Source organism: Vombatus ursinus, unplaced genomic scaffold (assembly GCF_900497805.2).
Source record: "Vombatus ursinus unplaced genomic scaffold, bare-nosed wombat genome assembly UNPS02014173.1, whole genome shotgun sequence".
NCBI lineage: Eukaryota > Metazoa > Chordata > Mammalia > Diprotodontia > Vombatidae > Vombatus > Vombatus ursinus.
This window is the reverse complement of record NW_020953951.1, coordinates 139823-166720: the sequence shown is the minus strand read 5'-3', so window position 1 is coordinate 166720 and position 26898 is coordinate 139823. Positions and strand designations below refer to the sequence as shown.

The 26898-nt window shown below is 38.0% G+C and overlaps 1 protein-coding gene across 5 annotated transcripts; it reads left to right on the top strand.

The window, feature by feature from the left end:
• The first annotated feature begins 393 nt into the window (after positions 1-393).
• LOC114041401 (zinc finger protein 883-like) lies at positions 394-26864 on the top strand. 5 transcript variants are annotated; one of them, XR_003568924.1, is made up of 6 exons: positions 394-418; positions 4517-4708; positions 18214-18340; positions 18578-18691; positions 19072-22861; positions 26797-26864. XR_003568924.1 is itself a non-coding variant. In XM_027859822.1 (5 exons), the coding sequence occupies exons 2-5, from the start codon at positions 4694-4696 to the stop codon at positions 20499-20501; spliced, it is 1686 nt and encodes a 561-aa protein (XP_027715623.1). In that variant the 5' UTR covers positions 394-418; positions 4517-4693; the 3' UTR covers positions 20502-23397. The 5 variants fall into 5 exon arrangements, 4 of the variants coding, with proteins under 4 accessions (XP_027715623.1, XP_027715626.1, XP_027715625.1 ...); XM_027859822.1 differs by lacking the exon at positions 26797-26864 and having other exon boundaries at positions 19072-23397; XM_027859825.1 differs by lacking the exon at positions 26797-26864 and having other exon boundaries at positions 405-418; positions 4571-4708; positions 19072-23397.
• Positions 26865-26898: the final 34 nt, after the last annotated feature.

Genomic DNA, 26898 nt, shown 5'->3' with positions numbered 1-26898 from the left:
TGTACATAGCAGACACTTAGTAATTGTTAAATTGAATTGAATCTAGAACTTAATACAAAAGAACAATGAAATTAAGAAAATAAAACAAAAAATATTTTAAGACCAACCAAACTGACAAACTATTATTTCATTTTAGAAGAAAGGCAGGAGAGGAAAATTAAAAGACCAACATAAGGAATGCGCATAGAAACCGTTTAAGGAATGCCTGTTGAACTGAATTGAATCGAATCGTATCTAGACCCCGTCAGTTCCCTTCAGAGTTCAGAGCCGCCGCACCCCCGCTTCCCAGCGCCAGCCAAGAGGACAGAGGCGCGGAGTCCTCCAGCCTTCCTAGAGCTTCCCCGGAAGTGTGGTGGTAGTGGGCGGAGCGGGCTGCGGTCGCAGTTCCTGTCCGGGGCCGCGGCTTGGATACCTGCAGGTGAGCAAGTCCGGGCCTGAGGAGGCGGGGTCCTGTGGCCCCAATCCGGCCCGGACAGAGAGCGGGCCTCGCCGCGGCTCCCCTGTCCCCGGGGTTTGACAGAGGAAGTTAGGGGTCCTGGGTCCAAGCTCCGGCTGTACCCTGACTATCCCGTGACACGTCGGGCGGGGCCCTTCCCCTGTCTGGGCCTCAGTTTCCACATTTGTGCAGTGAGGAGATGATCACTGTATCCTCGACGTGGAGCCGGAAGGGACCTTCGAGGTCTAGTCTGCCCCCTTTATTTTACCAATAAAGAATCTGAGGCCCACCAAGGGAAGTGACTTGCCCAAGGTCACACACAGGTGGTAAGGGACAGTGGTCAGATTTGAACCCAGGCCCTCTGACTCCAAATCCAGGTGTCTGCACTTCCCCGGACTGAGGGTCTCTCTGTAAGATCCTTGCTGGTTGTCAGGGTCAGGGCGACGACTCAGTGACTGTTCCTGTGACCCCCTAGTGCTGTGGGAGCTCAGAGGCCAAGGTCAGTGCTGATGTGAGGGGGAGGGGATCAGCATCTGACCGGGGCTTACTTGCAACACTTGCATTACTTGCAACACTGCCCTAGGAGTGAAGGAAATACTAAGCTTGGCGCTGTAATTTTGGAGTGACAAACTTCTCATGGCACCAGGAACTCAGCTGTTCTCTGAGAAGTTTGCTCTTCTCTACTGGGAATGGTATGCATGTTTTCCCTTAGTATATTTGGACCAACTCTCTGGTTGCACACATGTAGTTCTGTAGATCTTTTCTTAAAGGATCTTATTTTCTACTGGTTATCAGCCTCATCTATCACCATACATATCCTTTGAGGTAAACACTTTATTTTCTCCAGTAACTCAACTGGAAAATAGAGGGAGAAGGAGCAATTAACCAACATTCACTACTTTATCTCTTCCAATCAAAAAAACTTTCAGGCCTTGAAAATGACACCAGATATTCTGTCATGTTTATCCAAAGTTCATTTGCACATAGTAATAATATGCACTGTGTTCATGCAAAATAATTTGCATATAGTATATTTCACATGAATTCCATCATTGGCCTGCCATTTCTCCAGTATGCAGGAGTCTGACTTGTACAAGTTCTGTTGGATGACATCCTTCTTGGTTATTTTATGGTGCACTATGCATTAGCCTAGTTGGGGCTGGATAGTTCAGGCACCTCTGCTGTGGTTTATTATCAGTTCTGGATGTTCTGTCTCATTATTTATGGGGAAAAGCCATTTTGGACACATTGGCCAATGGCCCAAGTTCTCGACTTAAGGACCCTTGGGGTTATCTATTGGGGTTATCTGCTGTCCTAAACAGAAAGATGCTACATGTGGTCTCTGCCTCCCTGAGACTTCCAATGATGGAGAACAGGAATGGAGTTGGTTTCCTCTGGGTTTAGCTTCTCTCACTTTAAAGCAGTTGTTTTCTGATTGATTGATTAATTAAATGACGAGATAGATTTGGTAGCAATCTACATTTTCTAACACTACACAGATTGGATCTCATCGTCCTTAAAATCCTGATTAATGCCATCTCCATGTTGAGCTATAGGTGTTTGGCTATGATCAATGGATTCATTGGGCCCAGTCCCTTGACTCCCCTCATTCTTATGTTCCTGCTCAACCAGTTCCTCTACAGATAGCAGTTGATTACCTATGTTGTCTTTTTAGAGCCTGTTCATTTTTCAGTACTGTTTTGTGGATTGATACTTTCTAGTTTCAGTTACATGATATGTGATGAATTTCCATCAATATTCTATTTTGTGCGTTACAGAATTTCTTCCTAGGAATCCTTTACAGAATTGTTTCCCATTTTGAGCTCTTAAGCAAACTCCAAGGTTAAGATATTATTTGTTCTCCTCAAATGTTTTTCTTTGCTGAAGACATCAATAGATAGGAGGCTTCTCTTAATACTTCTCTCAGTCTTATAAACTACTGATTATGGATTGCTGCATTACTTCTATCTGTGACATTCTAAAGCACATATTAATATTCACTGCTTCTAAACATCTCCAAATAAGGTGGGGACAAATCCTATGGCATCATTCCTAGAGCCACTGTGAACTGAAATGTCACATGTTGGCTCCATGGACCCTTCTGCTCTGGCCTAAATGTTCCCAGAGTATTTAATAAGATACAATTGACCATTCTTGGGGTTCTTGGGATTGATGAGGCATTATTCTAGATCTCTTAGGTCAAGTACTTCTTTGAGTAATTTGTAGTTAAGATTGCATCCCTGATCTGAGTGGATCCTGGGCAGAGAAGCTATACTTTGAGAAAAAACTTCCATAAAACTCTTTGACTATCATGGAGATGCTCTGATTCTGGGCTGGCTAAGCCCATGCATTTCGGGTAGAGTGTCTAGTCACTACCAGGACATTTCTCACGTTCTGCTCCCCTTCCAAAGGCAGGAGTTCTATTAACCAGCTCTAAAGGCTTGCTGCTCCTTACGCTCTTGAGGTAAGTGGCTAAAATTGGCATTATTTTCCTTTTGTTATGATTGAAATTAAGGTAAACTGAAGCACAGAGTTCTGAGCAAATTCACTTTATTGGTAAGGCTAGCAATTACCAATAAAAGGGGTCTTTAGCTCCTCAGCAAGCCAAAAGACCCCTAATGAGGGCAGGCATAATTTTTACAGACAAAAGAAAGAACATCTAAAAACTAGAAGGCAGCAACATAGATGAGGAAAACAATATCATTGGTTACAAAACTTGCAGCATCATAGATATAATATGATTGGTTAGAAGTTGAGAATGTGGGCTAGCAACAACCCCTCCTTCCAGCTAGGAAATTCTGATTGATTTAGTCCAACTGCAAGAATAACTAATGGTATATAGATAACAGATTTCTTCCAATTGTGCAAGGGCAGCTAGTGGCATAAAGCTAGCAGTTTTCTTTTGATTAAAGTAATTTATTGGGAAGCTGAATTTTTAAACTTAGAAAGGAAAACTGAACTTCCGAACTTAACTCAGAAACAAAGAAACTTGACTTAGGCAGCTATACAAAATGTCAGCAGTGATACAGAATAGAATAAATTACAAAATAGAATCCATTTGATTTTCCCACTTTGAACACACCTGGTACTCATATACATTCACTGCTACCATATTGGAGCTAGCAGGATTTCTCCATACCATTATCTTCTGTTTTTTATTGACCTAGTTATCCAGAATTATCTTAGGCAGCTTTTGTAACCTTGCTTAGTTTTTAATAAAATAATCCATTAAAAAATTCCAGCTTCTGCCAGATAAAACACTGATGCTTACTACCTGTGAGACCTTGAGCCAGTGACTTCACCTCCCTGGGCCTTAGTTTCTTCTCCTGTAAAATAAAGGGTTTAGACTAGATGACTTTTGAGGTCCCTTCCAACCCTACATCATGAACCTATAATCTCTATCCTTATTGAGTTTATAGTCTCTTAGCAGGCATACATAATTGTAATTCCACCTAAAATTGCAAGTTACGTGACTTCTGGGGCTTGTTTGCCTGATCTACAAAATTCAGGGATTAGATGCTTTCTAAGGACATTTCTGGCTCTTAACATTTTTTGGTTGTGTGACTGACTGATTTGAAGTTAACACAGAAGGATATAGATCAGAGTTCTTAATCTAGAGTCTGTGAACTTTTTTTTTGTAATTTTATAACTATTTCAATATTGTTGATTTGTTTGTAACCTATGTATTTTATGCATTTAAAAATGTTATTCTAAGAAGGTATCATAGGCTTCACCAGACTGCAAAGGTATTCATGACATAAAAAGATAAAGAACCCCTGTTAAAGAAAAATATAGTTTCCTTCTGAGGCACTAAAAATTGAGAGAAATAGGAAAGTCGGAAATTACTAGTTTTTATAACTATTAAAAGGCAAAGCCTACCCTTTATCAAAGAGCATTCAAAGAGTATTCATTTTCTTGGGGGCTAATAACTGGACATTGTGACTAGCTTTGCTTACTGTCTTTCCATACTGTTCCTCTGAGGAGTTAACAGAATCAGCTACTTGCCTGCTTTGTATGCCCCTGTAGGACAAAATCTGTTCTCTGAAATTTTGATTGAATGACAATTACTTTGCTTTTCAGTTCTCAATTTCCTGTGATGCTTATCTTCAGATGCTCATCTGTGTATAAAAACAGGAAGGAGCCTTCTCAGAGAAACAAGAATCCTGGCGGCAGCTCGGGTGTCAGTGCCTTTTCCACCTTCCATCAGCTTCTCTTCATCTGAGATACTTCAGCAGCAGAAGGTTCTGCACCACCTTAATGGTCTTCAGCATGGTATTTGCCCTTTATCTTTGAACTCTCCCTTTAGATGCCAGCTTCCTTGGCCTTTTTATCATTCACCCATCTACTGTCACCAAAGCACCTTAACCTCAGTGATTTATAGTCTACCAAGCACATTCCTCACAACATTCCTGAGAGGTTGGTGTTTGAAATGTTACTCCCATTTCACTGATGAGAAAATTGAAGTTCAGAGAGATTAAGTGATTTGCCCATTATCACAAAGCTTATGAGCAGAAGAACTCAAACTATCTTCAAGTCCGGTGCTCAGTTTTCTTTAATATGGAACCGTCTTTCTTCTGATCTTACTCTGACAAATAACTGGAGTGTACCACGAAGTGTTTTTTTTTTTTTAATTTAGACCTATGATTTTATTGGTTAAGGACCTTCTGGTATGGAAACTTCCTCCACTGATGGAGATCAGTCACTTATCTGTGATTTATAAGAGTTGTCTGGGTCACTGAGATATTAAATGACTTACCCACAGTTACAGAGCTAGTAGTGTGTATCAGAGGCAAGACTTCAACCCAAGTCTTCCTGACTTCAAGGCTGGCCCTATATCTACCATACCACACTGCCTTTCACTGTATAAAACTAAGGTAAATTTCAGTAGCTAGGTGTATTCAGCACTATTTAGGGACTGACATCTGCATCACAAATGCAGATTGTGTGGGGATATTGGAATAGAAGAAGAAAAATCAGAAGACTGATTTCACGCACACTAAGTAGGATTCAGCCCTATTGTCATATTTTAAAATAAAATATGATATAGGCATGTACAATGTGTATCAGCTGGGTAGTAAGACTTTTACTTTGTATTATTAATGTCCTTTGAGTAATCTATACAGATTTTTTTACATTAAACTTCATGAAGAGATTTGACAATTGGAGAGTTTAGAGATGCAGTTTTAGAGGTATGGTTTGTCTAGCTATAAATGCATGTAAGTTTGTTACCATCTAGCTTAGTGGTATCAAACTCAAACAGAAATAGTTGTATACTAACTTAGAAAACCACAAATTAACATTATTTTGCATTGCATTTTATTTATTTTGTTAAACATTTCCCATTTACATTTTAATCTGTTGCAGACTTCACTTTATATTTTGCAGGCCCACATGTGTCCTGTGGAGTGTGTTTGACACCCCTGATCTAGCCCACATTTCTCCGTCTTGTCCATAAGGATTTAGGGACAGAATTTGTTTGGTAGCTTTCTGAAATTAAAAACAACAACAATAACAAAAACCCCTGTTAACCTATCAAAAAAAATGTAGTTAACCTATCAAAAAAAGAAATGAGTTTCATTTGTCAAGACTTGTTTTTAAGGAACTCATGCTGGTTTCCAGTGACCCAATTTATAAACCTTTTAAAAAATAATCCATTGTAAGATTTTTATAAGGGAATAATAGTAATAGGATTTGTATAGCACTTTAAGGTTTACAAAGCCCACATATATGTATTATCTTATTTAATCCTCAACAACCTTGTGAAATAGGTGCTATTATTATCATCTTCATTTTAGATGTGAGGAAATTGAGACAGAGAGATAGGTGACTTGTCCAGGCTCATATTGCTAAGGAAGTATCTGAAGCAGGATTTGAACGCAGTTCTTCTTTCCACCAAGTCCAGCACCCTGTCCACTGTGCCTCCTTGCTGCCTCTGTTCATTGGTTTCTAGAATCCATCTTTTATTCATTTTTAGAAATTTTACCAATTTTTCATATCTAGTCTTAGAGCACTGTTCTCATTTTCATGTTTTTCAAATATGATTGATCATTACTCCACAGAAATAATTAGATATACCTTATGTCTTCTCAAACATAAATATCTTAAACTAAAACTATTGTTATGGAATCTAAGAAAAAAAATCTTCTACCTTATGAGAGATAGTATGCTGAAAAACCATAACAGAGTTTTTTATACCCAGCATGCTTTCTTTATTCTATAGATTATCGAACTGAAGAAAGTTCAATTATTGCTGAACTTTAAATATAAACAAGACTGATTAAACATATGAGAAAACGGTTTACATTAAAAAATTTTTTTCAATATGCAAATATCTCTTAACTGTTTAGTTTTTGCCTCCAATCTCTGTTAATCCTTATTTTGTATACAGTTTTTTCCTTTTATATAGTCACAATTAGTATAAATATTTGGTTACTGCTTTATTAGCTTCATATAAGTTCACGTAAGGTTTTCTATATTATTTTATATTCCCATATTTATTATTCTTAATTGCTTTAGCATATTCAATTTTATTTGATATGAATGAGTTTATTCAGCCATTGTCCTATCCTTGGACACCTATGTAGTTTTCAGTTTTTTCAAATTATAAGTTATATAGCTTTAAATCGATTTTACAGTTTTTAAAAAAGTTGCTTTTGGGGTGATCATAATTATGGAGTTATTAGGTCAAAGAGTATAATTATTTCTGTGTTTACTATACCGAGACATAGTTTATTGGAATTGAAAATCATGCCTGATTGAAGGTAGCATTTTAAAAATTGGTTCTTAATCTTTGTTGGCAGTAGGCAGAATGTGAATGCTTTAAAAAATTATTTTATATACTGTAACCTTAATGATTCATTTATCATTCATTGTCTTAATCCTTTGTTGATTTTCTTTATCATTCTTGTTTTTATTGGAATGATTTGTTGTGGGTTCATCTTATCCTTTTCCTTACTGAACTCATTGTCTCAATTTTTTTTATTGAGTCCTATTGCAGGCTATGAAATCTGGCACAAAGATCATTTGGACACCAAGATTAGGGTAACATAAAGTTTACTCACAAGATGTAGCAGGTGATATTCCAAGGATGCTTGTTGAATGCAGCTTCCTGTGGTCCCCTGTGAAGATGCACTCAAGAGTCTCCTGTGGAGGCAGGCGGCACAGAGCTTCAGTTCTGTCAGGTCATCTCATTAATAAAGGATGAAATCTATTACTATTCCCTACCCCCTGTGCGTACTGCTCCCCCACCCCCACCCCAGTATTATACTCTTTCATATTGATGACCCCATAGGGGCTTGGCCAGATCCAGCTGTTCCTACTTTGCTCTCCCCATTAGAGTAGCCTAGACTAAAATAACCTGGACATCCAATCACTGGATGGAGACTGCACCTCATGTATTCAATAGCATATCTATGTTGTGCAGGTGCTCTGGCTTTCCTAGTCTTACAGTAAAGAATTCATATATCCAGTTAAAGAGGACCCATTGCTAGAGTAGTACCATATTTCTCTCCTCGAGCTTCCATGCTTTCCATCTATCATGGAGGTGGGGCTCAGCGCAGATCAACCTTGAAGTTGGCCATTTCATCTGGACTCTGCCCTTAATCCCTTGAAATAGAGCTGGATCACCCTGATTTCCCAGTAGTATAATGGTGGTTAGTTGGTCTTGGAAGAGGAAATTTGGGGCTACTGTTTCTAGTTACTTAAATTCTGCCTTGATCAGCAACATCCAGGAGGCCCCCTGCCCTTTCTGCATATATTCTCAGCAACCAGGTGAGATATGATTTTCCATATCATTATTTATTCTTTAATGCAAATTGATTTAACTCTTTAACATTGTATCTTAAGAATTCCTGTGCTTGGATAAGGCTTTAACCCACTTTTCAGATTAGCTTGTTCACTGCCATAGGCTGGGGCTCTGGCTACCCTATGAAAAAGGATTGTGAGGGAATGTGGCCAGCTGACCTAAACTTGGAGGTCCATTCTCCCCTGTCCTGGCCCCCCTCTCCCCTATCCCCACCACTAGTCAGGCATAGGTGAGTCTGTCCTCTGCCAAGATATCCTCTTGTCTCCATCAGACTCCAAGGAAACTTGAATTTCCTCCCTAATACACCTCCTGAAGGGTCAGAGTCAGAATAGGCAGCTTCCCACTGCCACTCAGCCAGGTGAGGCTTCTTCCTACCTAGCCCTTGACCCATGCTTCAGACCTATTTCCTTCCCCTATTTCTTGATAACTATCAGGAGGAGCCTTGAGACTATGTTTTTAGCAAAGCTCTTTCCTTCCGGATTTCTTTCTTGCTCGACCTAGTACGACCTCTGGGTTTAGAGGGCACTCTTTGCTGTTCCACCATTAGGGCTTCTTCCACACAGCTTCTGAGCAATCAGTTACCAGGTGCTTGTGTCTAACCATCCTGGCATCCAGGAGGTCCTAACTCATTCTCTTTCCGTTTCAAAAAAACAAAAGGTTCTGCTTACTACATCAAATGTTACAGACTCAACAATCTGGTGGAGTGATCCTTCAGTCATCAAGGGGAGAGTAATGTACACTTTACTTAAAGGATGTAATTGGCTATTTATGTGATGCATATTGAGTGTAGCTTCTGAGAATTTTCCTTGTCTCCTGTGAAGAATCTTTGAAGACCTCCAAGTGGAGATGGCCCACACAGAACTGGGATTCTCTCAGATCTAGGAAACCTCTACTTTCCTGGGTTCTTGAGACTGTAGGGAGAGAAGATATCATCCCTCTTGGTCATCACTTATCCTGGTTTCATATTGGAATTTTTAACTGTGCCACAGTCATGACCTGTCATATGTCCCTTAGATTTTCTTGGCTTATTTTTGTGTCTGTCCTCTGCACAGAGAGATAGTTTATCCCTTAAATTGCTTTTTCTTAGTAACTTTTTGGGCAATCCTTGAAGTGTTTCCTCTTCTTTATAAGAATATTAAGTTTAATGTAAATTCAACTGTTCTTTCTGTGATTGCTGTCAATGTTGGTTCCCAACAGATACATCTTCTACTGGTATGCACTGAGTCCACTTACATTGTGCGTGAAAATGGCCTGATGGAATATTTTAATCCTGTTTAGCAACCTTCCCTCAATATTTTATCCTAATAAAGAGTATTCTCCTTGCCTTCTTGTGTATAGTTAAAATCTTCCCATTATTACTTAATCACCTAATTTTATATTTCCCCAATTTTGTTTGGTATTTCCAGTGCTCCCCACCATTCAGCAATTATTTTCTACTCTCTATGGCTCTTTGCTGTTTTGAAATCGTTCACTTTCTTTTATGTGAAGCCTTTCTTGATTTCCCCAGCCACTAGTATCCTTTTTCCCAAACTACCTTGAATTTAATTACTTTGCATATATTCATATTTATTAACTTTGTGATATATATATATATATACACACATATACATATACACACACACACACACACACGTATGTGTATATTAGGTATACTTGGGATTATTCATTCTTTGTACTTGTGTCTTCTGTACCTAGCACAGTGCATTCCATGTAATAGGTAGTACATTCTTCTTGGTTGATGAATCCAGTGCCTTATTGTGTTATGGAATTGGCCCTAGGTTCTTAAAGATTATTTCATTGGAGCATAAGCCCTGCCATGCCCTGCCAAGCAGAATAGATTTTCTCTCCAGGCCTAGTGATAGACTATGTGTATATCATCTAAGAATCAGCCTAGCCATGTTTGGAGAGGCTTATTCCTATGTAGCCTTAAGGCTGGTGAATGTTTAGGATGCAGTAATAAATTTTTTTAAAGTTTTATTGATGTCCCAATGACTCTTCCAACCCCTCCCCTGTCCCTCTTTCAAGCTTTCCTTGTAACAAATAAGCCAAGCAAAACAAATCAACATATTTGCCACATCTGAAATATATGCTTTATTCCACACCTCTGGTAAGTAATTTCTCTTAGAGGTGAAAGACATGCTTCTCCATCAGTTTTATGGAGTTATGCTTGTTAACTGCATTAATCATAGTTCTCAGTTCTTTCAGTGTTGTTAACCTTTTACACTTAGTGGTGCAGTGGATAGATGTTGGGCCCTGAGTCAGGAAGAACTGGGTTCAAATCCAACCTCAGTTGCTTACTTGCTTTGTGACCCTGAGCAAGTCACTTATACTTTCTTTGCCTCAGTATCCTCATCTATAAACACAGGAAAATAGTAGCACCTACCTCCCATAGTTGTTCTCAGGATCAATGGGATAATAATTGTAAAGTGCTTTATACAGTGCCTAGCATATAACAAGTACTATATGTTATAATAAGTACTAAATGTTAGCTATTATTATTTTTGGGGTCATGATATAAATTGTTCTTGTTCTGCCCCAGTTTTTATCAGTTCATACAGATCTTCCCTGAATTCCTTGTGTTCGTCATTTTTTGTAGCCCTAATTCCTAATACAATTGTATGCCACAATTTATTTATCAGTTCCTCCAATCATTGGGTACCCACTTTTCCTCCAGTCATTTGATGTAAAGAGTGCTAACCCTAATTCCTTGTCTCCTCAAGACTTTGCTGACTTCACTTCTGCCACGGACCTGCTGTCAGGGGTCACCAATGTCCTCCTCAGTTGTGATATTTGGTGTCTTTCAGTTTTCATTCTCTTTCTCCCTGAATGTAATAGACACATTTGATTCCCTTGTGGGTATGAATTTGGCTGGATTTTTATAATTGAGAATGTACCTTGAAGAATTCCCTGAAGTACGGTGAGGAGGGAGAGCATTCCAGACATCATAGGAATTCAGCTGTGCAAAGGAACAAAGAGGCAGGACCTGGGCTATCATTTAGAGGAAGCCTTGAGTGGGCCAGTTTGACAAGAAGAGAGAATGCTTAGAGAGTCATCTGCAGTGACTGAAGAAAGGCACGTGGGAATCAGAGGAGTGCTTTAATTGTCAGACCAAAATCTGTGTTATCCTAGAGGCAATAAAGAGCCATAGATTTACAAATAGGGGAATAATGTGGTCAGGTCTCTGGATTTGGCATCTCAGGAAGGTAGGCCAGCCGCAAGCGTTTATGAGGCACTTACTATGTTCCAGGTGCTGTGCTCGGTGCTAAGGATGCCAATATAAGCCAAAACAAAAATAGTCCTTTTCCTCAAGGAGCATATGTTCTAATGAGACAAGACAATACAAAAAAGGGAGAGGGAGGGAAGGTTCCTATGAGGCAGCAAACTCTGGAGAATAAAAAACACATCTGGGAGGAGAGTGAAGCATGGCTGGCCTTATCCCTTAAGGAACTCCCTGGTGGGAAAAGGGGCCAGCCTGGCAGAGGGATATTGCAGGATGTGAAAGCCCTAAGAGCTGAGGGAAGCTAATAGGGCAAGAAAGCAGCTGAGTGGTGGTGGCAAGTTCCTGAGCTTGAAGGCAGTTTGGCAGCTAGATGGAAGATGGATGTTTTGACACAACAGACACCAAGCATTTATTAAGCACTGGCTCTGGGCCAGGCACTATGCTTGATAATGGAGAATGAAACTTTCTCTTTTGAGCAGTATCTTATAAAAACTCAAAAAAAAAAAAAAAAAACAACCCAGTTATGAAAAATCACATAATAGCAGAATTGCAACTGACAGTACATGTCACATCCTATTTTTATGATTAATGCTAGAAAGGAGGTATACATGCTTAAACTTTATTCATTTGGTCTCAGCATTGTCCATTTTTTTTTTTTTTACCTGTGTGCCCTTGTCTTTCAGTGTTACCTTACAAGAGGCAATGGTATATGAGAAAAGTGAGTGGTGGACTGAGTTTGGTTTCTGTCACCAACTCTGTAACTATGGGCAAATCACATAACCTAGCTGAGCCTCAGTTTTCTCATCTGCAAAATGGGGATAACATTTATAGTGCTTAACTTACAAAGTTGTTGAGGGAGATCAAATGAAATTATTAGACAAGGTGCTTTGCAAACAAATGTCAGCTATTGTCTTTTTACTGCAGTTGTGGTTTTTTTTTTTTTGGCTTTGCTTTATTTTGCATCATTTCATAAAAATCTTCCCATATTTCTCCAAAATGTTTATATTTGTCATTCCTTAGAGTATAGTAATATTCCATTACATTCATATAATGCAATTTGTTGAGCTATTTCCCAGATTGATAATTTTTTACTCCTCCTCTCCCAGTAGCTTTTGGGACAGAGAAATATTTGTTTTGAGGTAGCTTAGTGGGTTAAGTAGATTGTTTCAGACTGACTCTAGCTACAGATTTAGATGAACACACCCCCAAACTAGCCAGACTGGATTTGATTCCACTGTAAAGGGAAACTGTGAGCTAAGGGAGATGATTGCAGAGAAGTAGGAAAGAAACAAGGAAGAGTTGTGGGTCACTGGTCTGTGATAGGATTTTTATCAATGATTCATCAATTTAACATTTGTTAAAAGCCTACTTTATTATGGAACCTCAGAGTTTGAAAGGTTCTCAGAAGCCATCTAATCTAACCCAAATCTCCAACAAGTCACCAAAACAAGTGGTCTCAAACTCAAATAGAAATGGGGACTGCTAATCCATATATAAAGATCTCTGTAGGGTGCATATTGACTTAATTTTAAAATGTAATGTTATCTGTGTTTTATTGTGTTTTTATTTACTCTGTTAAATATTTTCCATTTACATTTGGGCAGTGAGTGTTGTTTTTGACCCATCAGCCCTAGACTATTTAAAGTTCTCTGGTGAGGGGAACTTGTACCTCCTGAGTCATCCTATTCCAGTTTTGGATTGCTGTAGTTGTTGAGACATTTTTCTGTGTATGGAGGCAAAATCTCCCTCTCTGCAACTTCTGCCCATTGCTTCTATTTCTGTCTGTTCTGTTGAAGCACACGCCTAATCCCTCTGCTTCTTGACGGCCCTGCAAGATGCAAATCACTGTTTTATGCTGGACATTGAGAAGTAAAATATAATCATGATGACATTTCTGAGATGTGGTTTTGACTTTGTCTTCTGTCCAGTGTCTAATATGATGAATGGATTATTAAAAGGCAGTACCTTGTAATAGAGTTATGGCCACATTTCTGAGTTGGAGTCCAGCCTTTCCACTTGCTGGCCATGTAACTTTGGGAAAATTACTGAATCTTCCTTGTCTTTAAACTGGAGATAGTATTCTCCTAATATTGTTTGTCTTTCATAGTAATTACATTGTAGCATAAGTGCATTATATTTTACATAGCACTTTCCTAACAAAATTCTTGGTGAGGTAATTAATGTCATTTTTAGTATTCCTACTTTACAGATGAGGTAACTTAGGCTCATGGAGGTTTTATGCCCTGCCTTAAGCCATGCACAGGAAGAAAGGGCAGCCTTTTGATTCTAAACTTTTTGCTTCTTCCACGACTATGATGCCTCTCAAGGGTTGTAAGGATAAAATGAGATAATATATGTCAATAAGGAGGCATTGTGGGGAAGTGGATAGTGTGAATTCAAGTCTTGTCTCTCATACACATAGGCCATGAGACCCAGGGCATATCTCCTCACCTCTCAGTGCCCCTGGTAATTCCTAAAACCTAAGGTCTTCTCAACTTAGAATTTTCTACAACAATGAAATCATAGGTCCATATCAATATATGCTGTATTGCTTAGTAATTTTGAAGCACTATAAATGAATATCCTCTACCAGAGCTCTTTCTTGTGCCTCCTCAAGGTGTGGATATGCTAGGATCATGATCTGGCAGGGCCTTCCAAGCTGGAAAGGTTTCAGCTATAGCCCTAGTGACAGACCTAGCTAAATAAGGGAGAGTTTCTTCACCTGATTGGCCAGAGTAATGACTTTTTTGTTTTCCATTTGATTTTTTAAAAAGTTTTATTTATATGTTTTGTTTTTACATTACAAATGTTTACAAATTAGTCCAATTTTGTGAAAGCTGTCTTATAACAAAGTAAAACACAACAAAGTAAAAGTTAAACAAAACTAATAATACAATGACTTCATCTGAAAGTGACTGCAGCATTTTACATCTGTCACACCCCTCACATCCCTTTTAAAAAAAATTAATAGAAATCTATTTTTCTCCTTTTCAGCCACTCTATTGGGGGGAAAACAGGAAGAGAAAAACAATTTTCTTGTAACAAATATATATTGTCAAACCAAACAGATCCCTTCAGTGGCTGTATGCAAATATATGTATGCATATCTTTCTGTACTCTAAATCCATCACTTCTCTGTAATAGATAGCATGTTTCATCATCAGTCTTCTGGAATCATAAAAGATCCTTATATTGGTCATGGTTCTTAAAACTTCCGAGTTGTTTGTTTTTATGGTTTTGTGATTACTGTATAAATTGTTCTCCTGATTTTACTCATTTCATTCTTCATCTATTTATAAAAGCCCTCAAATTTTTATTTTTTTAATTTATATTGATATTTATCAAATTTTTATTTATTTTTCCCTTTTACAATTTTGATATAGTATAAATTGTTTTTCTGGTTCTACTTACTTTACCCTGTATCAGTTCATCTAAGTGTTTCCATTATATTTATAAGTCTTTGAAATCACCATTTTCTTCATTTCTTAGAGCACAATAGTCCTGCAGTCACATTCACATACCTCAGCTTATTTAGTCATTCCTCAGTTGATGGACCTCCAGTTAGTTTTTAGTTTTCTGTTACCACAAAAAATAGCTGCTGTAAATATTTTTGTACATAGGAAACTTCTTATTTCCTTGATATATTTTGAGTATAGGTCTAACATTAGTAAAACTAGGTCAAAAGGTATTCACTGTTTATTACTTTTTGTATGTAATTGCAAAATGCTTTCCAGAGTGATTGTATCCATTCTTAGATCTGCCAACAGTACATCAATGTGGCTGTTTTCCCACAGCCCCTCCAACATTTACCATTTTCTTTTTTTTTGTCATCTTTGCTACTCCGTTGGGGTATAGGTTAGAATATCGGAATTGCTTTAATTTGATTTTCCCTGATTAGTAGTAATTTGGACCATATTTTCATAGACAGTCTGGGCTTCTTATTTTGAGAACTATCTGTTCATATGCTTAGATTATCAATTGGGGAATGGCTCTTTTTCTTACAAATTTGAATCAACTACTTACATATTCTGTGAAAGAGATCTTTATCAGAGAAACTTACAAAAATTTTTTCCCAAGTTGTTTCTCTTTTGTTCTTAGCTTAACTAGATTGGTTTATACAAACACTTTTTAATTTTATGTAATCAGAATTATCTATTTTATCTTCTGTGATCTGGTTTGATCATTAACTTTTCTCCTATTCATAGATCTGATAGGTAATTTTTTTCCATGTTTCTGTAATTTGTTTATGATATGACTTTTTACATATAATGGTCATATGCCCATTTGGAGCTTATGATTATATAAAGTGTGAGGTGTTGGTCTAAATCTAGCTTCTTCTATACTGCTATTTAATTTTCTCATTAATAAAAATGGCAATACTACCTAAATTAATTTATTTATTCAGTGCCTTTCCAATCAAACTACCAAAGGATTACTACATAGAACTAGAATAAAATAATAATGAAATTTATATGGCAGGAGAAAAAAGGTCAAGAATCTCAAGAGAAATATTGGAAAGAAATAGGAACAAAAGGGGCCCAGTAATGCCAGATCTTAAACTATGCCACAAATCAGTAATTCTTTAAAACAATTAGGTAATGGCCAAAAAGTAGAGAGATTGATCAGTGGAACAGATGAAAACCTACAGAATACAACCTACAGAAGCAAATATATCTAATACTTCAGTAATCAGTAAACTCAAAAATACTTGTTTTAATCGTCCAAGGTTTATCTTCTCACCCTCCCACCCACCCTACAGTTGTGAACACAAGGAAAACAAAACCCATTACCAACATGTACATTAATCATTAAACATTTATTAAACACCTTGTGTGTACCAGGCACTGTACAAAATCCTGGGATTACCAAAAACCACAAAAGATAGTCCCTGACCCCAAGGACTTTACAATCTAGTGGGGGAGACAGCAAACAAATATATACAAACAAGCTATAAATAGGTCAGAGATAGGAAATAAGAGAGTGAAGGCACTAGAATTAAGAGGGCTTGGGAAAGGCTTCCTGTAAAAGATGGGATTTAGTTGGGACTTAACAGAAGCCAGGGAAGGCACTAGTTGGAGGTGGAGATGTATAGTCAATAACTGAATGTATTTCAAGTAAGTAAAGATCATGAGTTAGCCTGGTGTAGTGGATAAAGTATGGATCTTAGAGCCAGAGAGTTTGGATTCAAGTCCTTGTTCTGGCACTTGAATGAAAGAATGAATGAAAAAGCAGTAAGCATTATGTGCCACACTCATTGGCCCTCACTGTGCTGGAGATACAGATATAAGAATGAGACAGTCTCTGCCCTGAGGGAGCTTTTACTCTAATAGAAACAACACATGTAGTGGAATAGTGACCAGGGAAGGGTAAAGTCACAGGGATGTTGAGGATACAAATGAAATAAGGAATGAATGAAGTAATGAATAAATAATGAAAGCAGGAAACAACCAGTAGCCCAGTTTGGTTGTAACATGTAGAATGCATAAAGGGAAGTGTTTGGAAATTAGGCTGGAAAAGTTGGTTTATGTCAGATTCTAAGAGTTTTAAATTATGGCCAAGGAGTTTGTGATTTCAATTCTTTATACATCAGGTAGCCACTGAGAGTTTCTTATCAAGGGAGTGGAATGGTGAGACCTACGAGTGAGGAAGATTGTTTTGACAGCTGTTCAGAGGATCAGTTTTAGAGAGAGATGTAAACTGGAGGGAAGGAAACTAGTTAGGAGGCTTTTACTATTTTTTTATTTTTATTTTTTATTATTTTATAATAGTATAGTTCATGGATTCTTTTTTTTGGGGGGAGAGGATGGATCCCTTCTTGGAATAATGATTTTTTTAATACATAAAATATATAGGATTACAAAGGGAATCAATTACATTGAAATATGGTTATCAGAGTATTTAAATTTTTTTTTTTAATTAACAGAACCTAGGTTAAGAACCCCTGCTCTAGGTGAAAGATGATGAGGGCCTGAGCAATGAATGAATTACTGAAAAGCATTAATTAAGCACTTAATATGTGTCAGGTACTGTGTGAAGTGCTATAAATACAAATACAAAATTGTGATATCCTCTGCTGTCTTGGAATTAAAACTCCTATGAGGAAAATAGCACATTGGAGGGTGGCAATGAGGGAGGGGAGTTATTGTCTGGGAAATCACAAAGATACTAAGTAGGATTGCTGTGACCTTTCCAGAGACAATGGTAGTATTATCTTTACCAAAGTTCTTGGAGCAAGAGGTAGAAAGGATAGTGTGGAGGGCACCAAGGGCAGAAGCCATAGTGAAAATGACCAGAGTAAAGCAGTAGTGAGGGGACTTTGACATGACATACTAAGTTGGGAAGACTTTATTTTCAGGTTTCTCACCAAGGTACCAAATACATAAGATCATAAATAATGTCTAGTTGCTAAATAGGAACCAAGCAACATGTTCTCCCTTATAGATAGGCTTTTCCCCCCATTTGGACCTATGATTTCCTTGGTTTATGGAACTCCTGGTAGTTAAACTTCTACCGGTGTTGATCAGCAACTCTTTGGCCATTTATGGTTTTAGAGATTTGTTTGGGGCACTAAGACTTACTTAGGGTCACATGATTAGCATGTGTTGGAGGTATGACTTGAATCCAGGTCCTCCAGGTACTGCAGCTAGGTGTTTACCTACTATGTCATACTGCCTTTGTATAGAGAGGCTACATATTTTAAAATTCTAAAATCGTTCCAAACTTCCATGAGGCAGCAAAAATGTGTTGTTTCAGGAGCTGGTGACCTTTGAAGATGTGGCTGTGTATTTCACACGGAAGGAGTGGGGATGGCTTGATCCTGCTCAGAGGGATCTTTACAGAGATGTGATGCTAGAGAACTATGGAAACTTTGTGTCAATGGGTAAGAAGTCATTTTTATGGCAACCGTTCCCATACTAACCATCTTCTAGAAAGAGATTTTGGAACTCAACTCAGATGCCATTCAAATATCTCTTGTTGGACCTTTCTGTATATTAGCTATCGCTTAAAAATCATTCCCTATCTGGCCCCAGCAGACATACAGCCTAGGAGTGAGCTTAGAAAGTTCTGGTGCTTTAGCATGAATAATCATGTTCTATATGTCCTTTCCTAAAATCAGGGCTTCCATTCTCCAAACCTGATGTTATCTCCCAGCTGGAGCAAGGAGAAGAGTCCTGGGTTGAGGATATGCAAGAGCCTGAAGAAGGAGAACTTTATCCAGTTGTTTACAGTGGTGAGTGAGTGAAATCGGATCCTACTGGAGAGAGTGTAAAATGAGAGCACAGCTGATTTGTGGACTAGTGAGTAAATTAAAATGCTCGGAGAGGATTTTAAGGAGTTGAACCTGGAATAGGAGTTGGGGGTAGAATTCCTCAAACCCTCCTTCCCCTTACTGGGCTCACCTTTTCTTCTGTCCTGGAGGTGATCATCTGAATACCTTTTCTCTCTCCCCATGTTCTCATTGGAGCTCTTGCTCATTTCTAGCACTTTGAAAGTTTTTTTTTTTAATTTCTGTTCTACTTTTATTTCAGTTTGATAATTATTTTTTCTCCTGTGGTTTAATTCCTTCTACTTCCTGTAGAAGTGGTCATCTTGTCTTTTTTTTTTTTTCAGGTTTTAAAAACAAATCTGAGAATGAAAATTTTACCCTAAGGGAGGAAATCCCTAAAACATTTGAACTATATGGAAATATGATAGAAAAATCCCCAAGGGACATAGTCCAAACTGCAGAATTTGGCCTAGTCTTTGGACAGGAAAACAGTTTAGAAGGGCAGACAAGACACTTCTTAGAGGAGAGATGGAGTAAATCAGCTTTGCAATCGAGAGGCTCTCAGCAGCTGACAATTTTTCACAACCAGATGTCTAGAGATGAAAGCCAAGAGTATGATGAATTTGGTAAAACCTTCAGTTGGAGCTCAAAGCTCATAACTCGTCAAAGAATTCCTAAAAGAGGAAGAGGCCGAAATTTTTCTCAGCATTTAGCCCTTATTCAACACCAGGGAATTCACAATGGAGAAAAACGTTATGGATGTCGTGATTGTGGCAAGACTTTCAGTCAGAAGTCAGGATTCACAAGACATCTGAGAATTCACACTGGAGAGAAGCCCTATGAATGCAATGAATGTGGGAAAAGCTTTAGTCGTAGCTCAAATCTCACGGAACATAAAAGAATTCATACTGGAGAAAAACCCTACAAATGTAACAAATGTGATAAGGTCTTCAGGCTAAAATCAAATCTTAATTGTCATGAGAGAGTTCATACTGGGGAACGACCTTATGAATGTAACATCTGTGGGAAAAACTTTCCTCAATTGTCCAGTGTTATGAAGCATCAGAAAATTCATACTGGAGATGGTACTTGTAAATGCATTGAATGTGGGAGAATCTTAAGTAGCCAGCTCCGCCTTATTGAACACTGCAGAATTCATACTGGTGAGAAACCTTTTCAGTGTAGTGAATGTGGGAAAGGCTTAAGCAGCAGGTCAAGTCTTCTTCAGCATTACAGGATTCATTCAGGTAAAAAACCTTTTAAATGCAACGAGTGTGGAAAATCCTACCGTAAATTCTTAGGCTTAATTGATCATCAAAGATACCATACTGGAGAGAAACCTTATATTTGCAAGGAATGTAAAAAAGCCTTCAGCCGCCATTCAGTCCTTATTCGACATCAACGATCTCACACTGGAGTGAAACCATTTAAATGTGATGAGTGTGGAAATACTTTCACTCGAAGATCTGTCCTTAATGAACATCTAAGAATACATTCTGGAGTAAAGCCATATGAATGTAATGAGTGTGGGAAAACCTTTACTCGAAATTCTACCCTTAATGAACATCAGAGAATTCACACTGGGGAGAAACCTTATGAATGTAATGCATGTGGGAAAACCTTCAGATGTGGTTCATATCTTACTATACATCAGAGAATTCATACTGAGGAGAATCCATATGCATGTAATGTATGTGGGAAAAACTTTAGTTTGAGCTCCACACTTATTCGACATCAGAGAATTCATACTAGGGAGCAACCTACTAGGCTCTAAGCTCCTTGAGGCCAGTGACCTAATCTTAGTTAAACTTTGCATTTTCCCCTACCTCTGCACCTTGCTTAGTTAATTGTTGAATTGAATTAAATGTTATGAACATGGAAATGCCTTCAGAGTTCTGATCTTATCAGATAGTAGAGAATTCATACTGGAGAGAAGCCATGTGAATATAACATATAAAGAAAAGCCATTATTTACCAATCATTTCTCATTTGAGATCAGAGAACTTAGACTCCAGTTAACTTGTAAATGAAATAGTCATTGAGAATGGACAATCTAGATGGGAGAATCTGTGGTATGTCACATTCTTATAATAGACTATAAAGTTTTTGAGGGTAATGGCTAAATTTTTTAAAATTCAGAATATATAGCATCCAGCCCTGTGCCATTTTTTAGAGACATACTTAATACATACTTGCTCAATAAGTGACTAAATTGATGACTGTAAATTCCTTCAGTGGCAACTCCCTTCTTCACCATTATATGAGAATCCCATCTTAGAGAAAGAGTATGAGGAGTTAGGACTGGAGATTGTCATGGGAACATAGGTAGTAATTAAAATCCCGTGAATTAATGTGGTTCCTAAACAAGTGTATACTTGGAGAAACATCTGTTCCTGACATGTAAAAAATACCAACATTTGAAGAGTGGTAAGAAATAGAATAGGTACTTAGGTAGTTGGAAGAAAGTCATTGCATCACAGAAAAATAAAACTGGGTTTTAGAGATAATTTCTCCAGTTTCAGTTACACATGTCCAAAAGCTTGCTGAATATCCCCATCGAGTTGTCCTATTAGCATCAAAACTAAGCTCACACTTTCCCTCCTAAACCTGTCCCTCCTCTAAACTGCCCTTTTTTCTATTGAAGGTACCACCATCTTTAGATCTTCATTAATTCCCACAGTCCTCCTTCAACCCTCCTATATCCAATCAGTTTCCATGTCCTGCTGTTTCTTTTTTCACAATGTCTTTCTAATCCAGTCCCTTCCTTTCACTCACATAGACATTACCTTAGTTAATTAATGCCCTTCTAATTGGTCTTCCTGCTTTTAGTCTCTTGCCTCTCCATCCTTCAAACAACTTCTAGAACAATCTTCCTAAAGTATAACTGTGACCATGCATTTCTTCTGCTCAAACAACTTAAGCAGCATCACAGTAGAATGTAATGTCCTTAAGGGCAAGGATTTTTTGTTTGCTTTTGTCTTTTTATCTTCTGACCCTAACACAGTACAGTACCTTGAAAATGTAGGCATTTAAGAAATATTTTAAATTAAATTTGTTGTTCTAAGTTGAAAGAAACTGACACAAATGGGGAAGTAATGGACCTAAGGAAGCCTAGAACTTAATTCTCCTGACTTTCAGGTCAGTACTCTTAACTGTTTGCTACCTCTTATAAAGTATTACTGTAATTCAGCAGTCAGATGAATAGAAGTTCTCCTCTGGTAAATCTAGCTGCAAAAAAGGCTCTCAACTGTCTTAGAGGGGAAGGATGTAGATGGGAGCATTAAGTGAAAAGGCCTACACTACAGAGAATTGCTGAATGGCTCTGCCAGCCTGGGTCTGAAAAACCTAGAATCAACTTGGTCTGACCTCTTGGGTGGGGAGTAGCCTAGAGGAAGAGTTGAAGAGACAACTGAAGAATTGCCACATTATGGCACTTAGTGGTGACTTTAAAGAATCTTAATTAACTTAATTGTTTCCCAAAGGGTGGGATGTTTAATCACGAGCGGTGCCACTAAAATGAGAGGTGAGGATTCAAAAGACATAATTGTACTGAGCTGGGGGAGCATAAATTACTTCAGAGATGTTTGCTATGAACTTCACTGCATCTTTGCTGTGTGTATCTATAGAACCATGTTAGAGTGCCTAAAAGAGAAGATAGAATCCTTGAGCTTGTTGAATTTGGGCAGCATGAAGTTGTTATCCAAAGTTGTTACTGTGCAGAGGATCATGGGGAGGGGCTCCTGGGGGAAACTAATAAGTTAGGATTCTGGTGTGGTATAGTGGAAAGTAACCTGGATTCAGTACTTCCTGGTAAAATTAGGGAATTGGACTATTCCTGTAGTTCCCAGCCGTATATCATGGGTCCTTGGGTGCTACAAAATTATTGTGTTGTAAAGGTTCCTGAATCCATATGAACACCAAACTCTGCTGTTTTGATTTTTAACTCCAAAGAAATATTTTAGTATGAATAATGGGGTTTTTGTTGACCAGTTTTATATTATTGATGTTTCAATTGTGCCTAATAAGAAAAATTTTTTCCTGACCTTTCAGAATGAAATATGACCTTTACTTTTGCTGAAACCTGCCCTCTCCTAGAGTGGGTCTTTGGAGTTGTCTACTCTCTGATTTCACGAGGTATCAAATTCACTTTTTCACTGATTTGGTTTTGAATGATTATCTTCTCTTTCAGCTTAATCCAGTTTATATTTTTTTCTCTGATGAAAGGTTCTAAGACTATATTGTGATATTTTAGAGAGTAGTTGCTTGTGAATTTTTGTGATTTCAGTGGTTATTTGGGCTTGGAGACTTTCCTACCAGAGATCAGTTTTGGATGCTTAATTTACCCAGGATATCTTTTTCCTTATCAATTTATAAGATGTATTTTAGTGAGAATGCTGAAAAGAACAATTAGAACATTCAGAACCAGATGGATTCCAGTGCCCTTCAAGGAGCCTTCATATAGAAGTATGGTGAGCACTACCAAGAGGGCTTGCAGTGAGTTTGCTGATTGAATTACTTGTGAGTCATTGTGTTTATGGCTGTAAACAGTTGCTGTATTTTCATTTTCAGTGGAGGCAACTGTGTTTACAGCAGATTTTTGGAGTAACGTCAGTGTAAGTGAAGTAGAATTATAAATAAGCAAACATACCTTCAGTAGGCTAAATAAATATTATCTCACAATATGTATTACCTTTTTTCAAATGTGTGTAGATTACGTTGTAATTAATAAAAATACAAGATTATTTAAAAGCATTACTGAGTTCTTAGTAGCCTTTCATCATACATTTTCTAAATCATTGGATGCTAATAATACAACTGTACCATATGTACCAATATGTACAATAGTACCATAATGGGGCTCTGACAATGTTTTTGCTATTAAAAAGAGATCTTCAAATCTCTTATCTGTGACTTTGGGGAAGTCATATGCCCACTTTAAGCCTCAGTTTCCTCACTTGTAAAATGAGATTAAACTGATGATGTCTACAGCTTCATCCAGCTCCATAATCCTGTGAGCCTGAGAATAGGAGGTCATATTTAACAAAGAGAAATTCAGAGTTCCAGAGCTTGGAGATATAGTAATTTAGGGAAAAGGGAAAATTAATCTAGGGAAAAATTCAACTTTCAGGAAACAGATAAGAAGGCTATTGAATTTGAGGAGGTTTAGAGATTATGTAATCAGATCAAAGGAGTGATGTGATCAATATGAATATTGAAATGTCTGAGCATGATAGCTAGGACTGGAGAGGGGAGGTAGCCTCCTAAATCCACTAAAAAAAAAAGAGGAACCAGGTAGAAGACAATGATAAGGACAGAGAGAAGGCAATAAGACATTCAGAGTGGGAAGAGACCTCAAGTGCATCTAGCTTAACCCATCTATTTTAATTATAACATTTTTTCTTACATTGAGTCTAAACCTGTGGCAACTATTACCTATTGTTCCTAGCTCTGCCCTCTGTGGCCATGCAGAAGAAGTCTAATTCCTTTTGAACATAAGAGTCCTACAAATACTTGAGGACAACTATCACACATGCTTTAAGTCTTCTCTCCTTCAGTTTGAATAATCCCAGTTCCTTCAACCAGTGCTCATATTGCATGACTTCAAGGCCCATCATCATTCTGATTAAATTCCTCTGAATGTTCTCTCATGTCTTTCAAAAAATGCGGTACCTAAACAAAACACAATGCTGAAATTGTAGTGTGGCCAAAGCACCATATAACAGGACCTTTTCCTAAATATGATATCTTTTGCAGTGAAGATTAAGACTGTATTAATGTTTTGCATTGCTGTATCAAACAGTTGAATAAGTTTGCAGTCTACTAAAACTCCCCATGCCTTTTTTCAGATGAGTTGTCTAGCCCATACTTCCTTCATCTTGGATTTGTGAAGTTGATTTTTTAAACCCAAATAAAAGTCTTTATGTTTATCCCTGTTAAATTTTGGATGACTAGATTCAGCCCAATGTTCCAGCTTGGTAAGATCTTTTTTAGATCTTCTTCCTTTCATCCAACATGTTGACTATAGCTCCTAGCCTTATGCTGTCTTTAAAATGGATCAGTATACCATCAAATCCTTTATATAGGCATAGCAGATAAAGTGCTGAACTTGGAGTCAGGAAGTCCTGAGTTCAAATCTCACCACTGATATTTACTATCTATGTGGCCATAGGCAAGCCATTTAATCTCAGACTATTTAATTACTTGTAAGATGGGGATAATAATAGTTGCGATATCTACATCACATGACAGGCAGCATGGCATAATAGATCAAGAGCTGTTTGGGAAGCCAAGAAAACTTCTGACACATCTGCTATTCTGAGTAAGTCTCTTCTCAGGGCTCTAGATAGATCTCTAAGATTCTAAGTTGTAGAGAAGGTGCCAGCCTGCATTGGTAGAGAGAGTTTCCTCATCTGGGAGTTCCCTAAAATGATGAATTCCAGTTCCTATCCCTAGCCTACCTACCTCATAGAATTATGGAAGGCTTAAATGACATAATATATATGTGACAGCACAGAGCCACTAATAGGCCAGCAAAGCTGGAATACTCACCCTTTCCCTAAAGAGACCCCCAGTTCTGACCCATGCACACAAATTGGGTTCAGGCCTGAGGGAGCCTTGCTCTTATACCAGTTCTTTATCATCCCACCTTAGAGCCCTGGAGAGAATCACTTGAAGCTTAGGTGTGGCTCATACTTAAGGTCTCCCTCAAAGGTAAAGTAGAAAGATATTACTCAATATACAGTGCTGATTAGGTATAAGACAGATGTTTATTTCCTACACAGAAGACATTTTTTTTTTTTGGCTTTTTGGTGGGTAAGTGACTTGGCCAGGGTCACATAGCTAGTGTTAAGTGTCTGAGGCTGGATTTGAACTCAGGTCCTCCTGACTCCAAGGCCAGACAGAGCTGTATTCACTGCGCCACCTAGCTGCCCCTTACACAAAAGAAATTCTTAAAAGAATTGTAAGCATTTATTTACAAAAGCCTTAAACATAAAGCAGTTACTTATAGATACTATTGCACTCTCCCAGGAGATTGATACTTAACATAGTAAAACGCAAAGTATATAGTGAGATTGTTGAGTAGACATTTCAACGTTACATCTCAGCTCTTTACTTTCTGAACAATTCCATCAAAATACACATTTTCTGGAGAATTAGACCAGTGATTGTGCTCATCTTCCTGTCTGTGGTCATCTTCCCCTCCAAGAAAACTGTAGTAGCTACTGGAGGCACCTCTTTTCATTCAGCCAGCACTGACAGAGGGACCTAGGAGCTCCTGACATCTCAAATTCACAAACCAAGGCTAGAAACATCCATCTCAGGATTATTGTTTGGGTATCTATGCTCAGGAAAAGAAACAGAAGAGATATCCCAACTTAGGGTCACCTGGATGGATACCTGCTCCAGCAGCCACGTGTGAGCAGTTGAAATTTTTGCCAAGGAGAAGAAATGCTGCCCTCCCAGCCCTTTCAGGAAATCCAAGAGAGGGATTTCCTAGCCACAAATTCCAGGCTAAGGTGGAAAAGAAAGTGGCATGGCACTGAGTACAGAAACACATTTTTAACTGATCCAGTCTCCCACAGCTGGAGCCATTATGGGGAATGCCAAAGGACCAACTGGGATTTACTGCATCACCCTGAAGTATCAAACCTTTCAGCACTTAGCTGAAACATAGAACATAGCAGAAGTGACCCAAGGTCCTGCACTCGAGGGGGTCAGGAGGAGGTTATCTATTCCCACTATATACAAAGAGCGTGTTATAGACCTTAAAGCACTGTGTAAGTATCAACTCATCCATGTTTTTTTTTTGATAGAGATAAGATAGAAATCCATTAGAATGTGAACTCCTTTAACTCAAGGATGTCTTTTGCCTCTTTTTGTATCCCTAGCACTTAGTACAGTGCCTGAAATATAGTAGGCACTTAATAAATGTTTATTGATTGATTGTTAAATGGTTCTGGGACAAGTTGTTATCCTATTATTCTTTCTATCTAATGTTCCATAAACTTTTGTATAGGTGGATAAAATAACTACTTTTTAAGTATTAATATGAAGTTCACTTATTTTAGGATCACTGAGAGCATCCTTGGGATAACTCCAGTAGCAGATGGGATGATGGAGATGTACCACATCTGGTTCCCACATGGTTTTTATTTCTTCCACTTGGTCTT